This window comes from Morone saxatilis, unplaced genomic scaffold (genome assembly GCF_004916995.1).
Source record: "Morone saxatilis isolate NCDOM2014 unplaced genomic scaffold, NCSU_SB_2.0 Contig15, whole genome shotgun sequence".
Taxonomy (NCBI): domain Eukaryota; kingdom Metazoa; phylum Chordata; class Actinopteri; family Moronidae; genus Morone; species Morone saxatilis.
In genome coordinates, this window is record NW_023339707.1 from 19266411 (window position 1) to 19272158 (window position 5748).

Genomic DNA, 5748 nt, shown 5'->3' on the forward strand with positions numbered 1-5748 from the left:
GAAAAGTCATAACTTGTTAATCATCTCATGACACCTTAGATTTATATACTAATATACTTTTAAAGACATATACAGATAGTCTGCTTGGAACAATAATGTTATTAAATATATGTTTTTCCAGTACATAAAATATAATTTCCACATTAAAATATTTTAAAAGACATCTACTCCTTCTACCTCATGATATATATAAAATACTAGAATCTATGAATATGCTAATCTTGTTCATTTCTAAAGTTTTCCTTCTGTCTCTTACTTTACTGTGAAGTCCATTCTCCATTCTAGATTGACTTCCAAACTTTCAAACTGATCAATTAATCAATCAGACTTTATTTTTATAGCACTTTTCATAGTGCTTCTCACAATAAAACACACACACACACCCCTAACCCATACAAAGTAATAAATGACTTTGTAATCAATAAAACACTCAATAAAAAACACAAATAGAAGGAACGCCGTCTCATTATTTGACAGTGAGGAAACACCAGAGGCAAAAGGGTAAAAGGGTATATAAAGTAATAAAACTGAGTCAAATATAGAAATACACAAATATGAATGAATGACTCAAAAACATGTTGGAAAACTTCTGTTATGACTCATATTTGTGAACATATTTTTGAGTAAAAGGGAACTTTAAGTACCACACATGGAGAAGCTACTACTGTAAAATACTGCTTACATGTAGTACATCCATAAGGATCTGACTGTTATTTCCCCCAACTACAGTGACTCCAAACCATGCTGGCAAACCTCGGTTATGACTGTACAGGAAATCCAACCAGTTTGCTTTGTGGATTAAAATAACCATAATTAAAGAGACTGAAAACTGGTATGACCGGGTCAAGAGCCTCATAAGAAACTCATACAGTTTAAGTAGTGTACAGTGAATGAAGAGAACATCCACGCTCAAACATTTTTAGGCCGGTTTATTGGGTACAATTAGCTAAAAGTAATCCAGTCTAACAATGCAATTAATCAACCTTAGTGAAGGTTAAAATGTTCAGTTTTGTTGAAACTGTTTCAGAGAGGTGTTGATTCAACTGTATGATCATTTTGTAGTTCTGTTCAACTGTGTTATTTTATTTATGTAAATTAGTTGGACAAATAAGCCTCTGTCATACAGTTGAATCAACAAAAACTGAGTATGAAGGGAGGATTTATTGCAGAACTGTTGTATTAGATTGCATTAGTTTAGTTAACTAGCAACTGAGTGTATATTCTGTGTCATTTAGACTAGGTTTAGACATACAGCACTAAAGGGGTTTGGTTGAAGTGTAATAGAAGTTTCCCTTAATGTCTCAAAAAGGATTTTTTTTACCTGTCTGTTTGGATTCCTTCAAACTTTTAAGATTTTCTCTCCCCTTTATTAGAAAAATGTTTAATTCTTTCACGACTTTCAAAGTAAGGTTTCTGTTGGATCTTACTTCAAAAGTCTCAACAGACTTTCTTTCATCTTTATAAGAATGACCAATTTGACTTTTATTCCTATTTAGAGTTTAGTGATAATGGGGGAAAAAATAATTATGGGCTCTTTTTTTATGTGTGTTATCTACAGTATTTGTTCTGTTTCTTGCTGTCTTCTTGCTTTCATGTCTGTGATAATGTCATTCAAATCAGCTGGCCTCATTGGCTGTGCCACCCCCTTCCTTATAAATTGCTTCATCTGATCCTCCTGCTGCCACTTTGTAATCTGCCTTTGAGGATTTGTTTACACGCAGCGACACGAACACGACACACAACAACATGAGGACCGTCGGGTGGAGTGTTTTGGTTTTATCGTTTGCCTTTCTTGCTTCAGGTAAATTAAAACATACACATCCACATTTCGCAGATTGTTGATTGTTTTGATATCGGAACTGACGGTGGTTTATTGCGTTATTTAAAAAAAAAATGTATTTCACAAAATAATAGCTCAAGTACCAAAGACATGCTCTCCACCGCCCGAATACCCGCACACCACACTGGACCAGAGATACAAGACCATGCAGAAGTTCGTCAGCGGGGAGAAAGTTTATTATAACTGCGCAGAGGATTTCACTCCCGCCAGAGGTATGCGGGCTGTGCAGTGTGAGGATGGAAAATGGACCAAACTGACTCTAAAATGCGAAAGTGAGTACCTGGCACACATATTGACAACCAGATCCATGAATAAAAAAGGTAAAGAGGCGGTTAAATGTTGTTTTTCCTGCTGATTGATTGATTGGTGACATATTCCAGAGCTATAATGTGACTTTTAAACCTATTTAAAGCACCAACAGAAGTTACCTGAGTCAAGTGGGTAACCTACATGTCATCCCAATACGGTTTATAAATTTAGGAACCAACAAAATTATAATTCTTATCTGACTGCCTACTAAGACACCTGAGAAGACATGGATTTATTTATGAAGCTTTTTATTTAGATAACCTAAACAATTACACTAGATTAAAGGGTATAGGTTCAAGCCCTTTTAGATCTGTTTGTACTATTACAGGCTGCAAATAAAAGTTTCCACACTCCGTCTCTTTTCTGGGAATGCGTCACAAATCAACCCAACCTTCCAAAATTTCCTTTTTTGGAAGTTTGCTGTTGTCAAGCTGAGAAAGTCCTAAATCAGCTACATACTGCTGGACCTTTTTTCAATACTCACACTCTTAAGAGTGACTGGTTGCTTTAGTTGTTCCTCCTGTTCATACTGCCCATGTAGAGCTCTATCCTTTAAATAACACTGTTATCCAGTAGCTTAGGTTTAGAGTCTGAAAGCAAACAAACGGCCGTCTTGGAATCCCAGATACTACCATTATGTTATATTCATAGTCTTCAATTAACTTTCTGGGTGTAGTTAGACTGGATCTGATGTCTGACAATAGAACTGGCTTAAATTCTTCATATCAAACTTTAAACTTTCTTTTCTCTGTATTTTAATGGGAGATGTCCTGTTATTGCCTAAGGAGGTACTCTGAACTGAACTGTTGAAATATAAGGCAACCACTAGGAAATGATGTAGCTTTTCATGGTTTTATATTTAGTATTTGGTAAAAATGTCTACTCTTACTAGAGTTTCTTCTCCGGTAATCTGTTTCCTGACCTAATAACACCCGCTCTAATTTGACTCGCATGACTTGAAAATGCTACTGTAAAGCTAATTCTTGCAGACTCCAGTACAAACCAATGCAGCAAATATTTTGATCCCAAAATGAAACAACAATGGGAAATCTTCTGTGCTTGTAGTGACTGCTCAAGGGGAGAGTTGAGCTGAAAAATGGTTCAATGTTAAGCTCAGGAACACTTGATGGGGTTCAAGTGTTCAACCAAAGCCTTCTAACAGAAGTACACTACATTATAAACTAAAATATGTCACTGTTTTTCAGAAGATGTTATAAACACATGTTCTGTAAGAAACTGCCCCGTAGCTTTCTGGCAAAATTCTCTCAAGTTGGCCTTTGCAGTGGGCTGTTTTTGCAGCTTTGTAAAATAAAGAAGTCTCTGTCTAGTTGTTTTTCTTCATCTGGCAAATCAGATTTCAACCCTACATTCCTGTTCTGATTGGCCATTTACTCTCCATCCCATGTCTCTCCATCTCATTCCCCCCTCCCCCCCATCTCATCTCTAACAGAGAAATCATGCGGCAATGCCGGGGATCTACCTAATGGTCAGTTTGAGTATGAAGGGAATTCATTCCTCGGGGAGAAGGTTTATGCTATATGCAATGAAGGGTAAGTTGAAGCCTGAACTATATCGTGTAAAACGTGGTCACAGTAACCCATATGAATTTGTGTTTGACTATACAGCATATCTCCATGTTCACAGATACACTGTGAAAGGACTCAACTATATGATATGCAAGAAGACTGGCTGGACAGGTGACTTTCCATCTTGTGAAGGTGAGCAACAGACAAATATATTCTTACTCATCTGAAACCCATTCATAGTCTTGACACATTGTAGTTGCCGCACCTTAAGAGGATGTCTTAAGTGGGCAGTGTTGGTTACTACTCACTGAATGTGACGCACAATTTAATCTCTTAATGCACTTAAACCTATTTTCTATTATACTAATAAAGGTGTGAAACTATTTAGTTAAGACAAAGATTTGTCTGTTTTTTTTTTTTTTTTTAAAGTGCAGATCATGGGTTTGGATTTTTGTATAAGTAACAATAAGTTTGTGTAACAAATCCAAATGTGGAACAAAATGTTTGTGTGGGACATCTTACCAGTGCTTTAAACTTTAAACATTTCTATTCTGCCCCTAAGCTCGTAACAACACTAAGGCTTGCCCTCTGGTTGATTTAGTATCACACAATAGACTGTGCAGGTTAGGTCTGTAGCATGTGAAGGACTTAAATACACTTTATTTGAATGCCACTTTCAGAAATACTTTATTAATCCCCGGGGGGGATTTTGTTTTGCGGCCCCCATGTTAAAGGACCAGTGTGTATGACTTGGTGGCATCTAGTGGTGAAGTTGCAGATTGCCACTAAGTAAACACCGTGTGTAGGAGAAACTACGGTGGCTGCGAAACTTGAAAAATGTGACAGGCCCCATCTATAGCCAGTGTTTGGGTTGTCTCTTCTGGGCTACTATAGAAACATGGCAATTCAAAATGGTAGATAAAAATGGCTTTAAGGTAACACTAATTCCTATATCCAGGTCATTATACACTAATGAATAAGTGCTCATGTATACTATCTTTAAGTAAATACAGTGGGCATGAAAGGAAGCTAGTTTCACATGATCTTATGCCATGGTCTCCTTTCACCAGCTTCACCCACTTATAACTAGTTTCCCTATTGTCTTTGTAGCTGCATTCCCTTTCATTTGTCGTAATCTTCATATTTCATCTTTCATCTTCATCTTCATCTAATCGTAATCTTGGATTAAAACAGATTTTAAAAAAAACATCTGCCGTTATTTGACTTGTAGCCAATAAAAGTGAGTGTCTCAATATGTAGGGGAAATGCTGTTCATTCCCGCAGTGTGGGACCTGGTCACTCTATTTTGTATGCGTCAGGCGTCTTAAACTTGTCAACGAGGTAAATTTTAGTGCGCCATCAGACGGTGCCAATCAATTCAGTGGACAAAATTCCAGAGATGTATAATTTTCATCTCTTCAGAGGGAGTAGCCACCTGTTCCAGCCCTGCCGTGTCCAACTCTGTGAGCAGTGGTGGAGATGTTTCTGTGTACCAGGTGGGAGACGGCCTGACCTTCACCTGCAGTCAGGGTTTCCAGTTGGATGGAGCTCAACAGATCACCTGTGGTTCTGGTGGCCAGTGGCAGCCTCTACCCCCTCGGTGCCTGCCTTCACCTGATAAAACTCAGGATCTTGATAAAGAAAGTGAGTTTAGTATTAAGATTTTTAAACGGTATGACGAACTGTCATTATCTCAGTGTAATTAAAAGGAGCTGGTAAAATATCTTACTTTCCACTATCTGTTCAGCAGGTGGATGTGGCGTGCCAGTAACCAGCAGCAACTCAAACGCCCACCTTGCTGACATGTACATCACAAAGACATCTTTTGCTTCTGGTGACACAGTCCAATACAAGTGCGACGTTGGACACATTCAAGCAGGAGGCAGCAGGTATCGCAAGTGTATCAACGGAAAGTGGACAACACTGCGGCTAAAATGTGAAAGTAAGCTTTTTAATAATCCTTCAGTTAGACTTTCATTCAAACCTTTATGAATGTTTTATGCTTCACATTGTTACTGTCAACCATTTACATAGCATAGTGCAGTGACTTAACTTTTTTGAAATTAGTTGTTT

The 5748-nt window shown here is 37.7% G+C and overlaps 1 protein-coding gene across 2 annotated transcripts; it reads left to right on the top strand.

The window, feature by feature from the left end:
• Positions 1 to 1639: 1639 nt before the first annotated feature.
• si:ch73-217n20.1 (complement receptor type 1) lies at positions 1640 to 5617 on the top strand (the record flags this gene model as incomplete). 2 transcript variants are annotated; one of them, XM_035657118.1, is given in 6 exon segments in its annotated part: positions 1640 to 1801; positions 1915 to 2112; positions 3600 to 3699; positions 3794 to 3867; positions 5098 to 5319; positions 5423 to 5617. In XM_035657118.1, coding segments are annotated over 6 exon segments (844 nt in total), but the record flags the coding sequence as incomplete, so codon positions are not given.
• Positions 5618 to 5748: the final 131 nt, after the last annotated feature.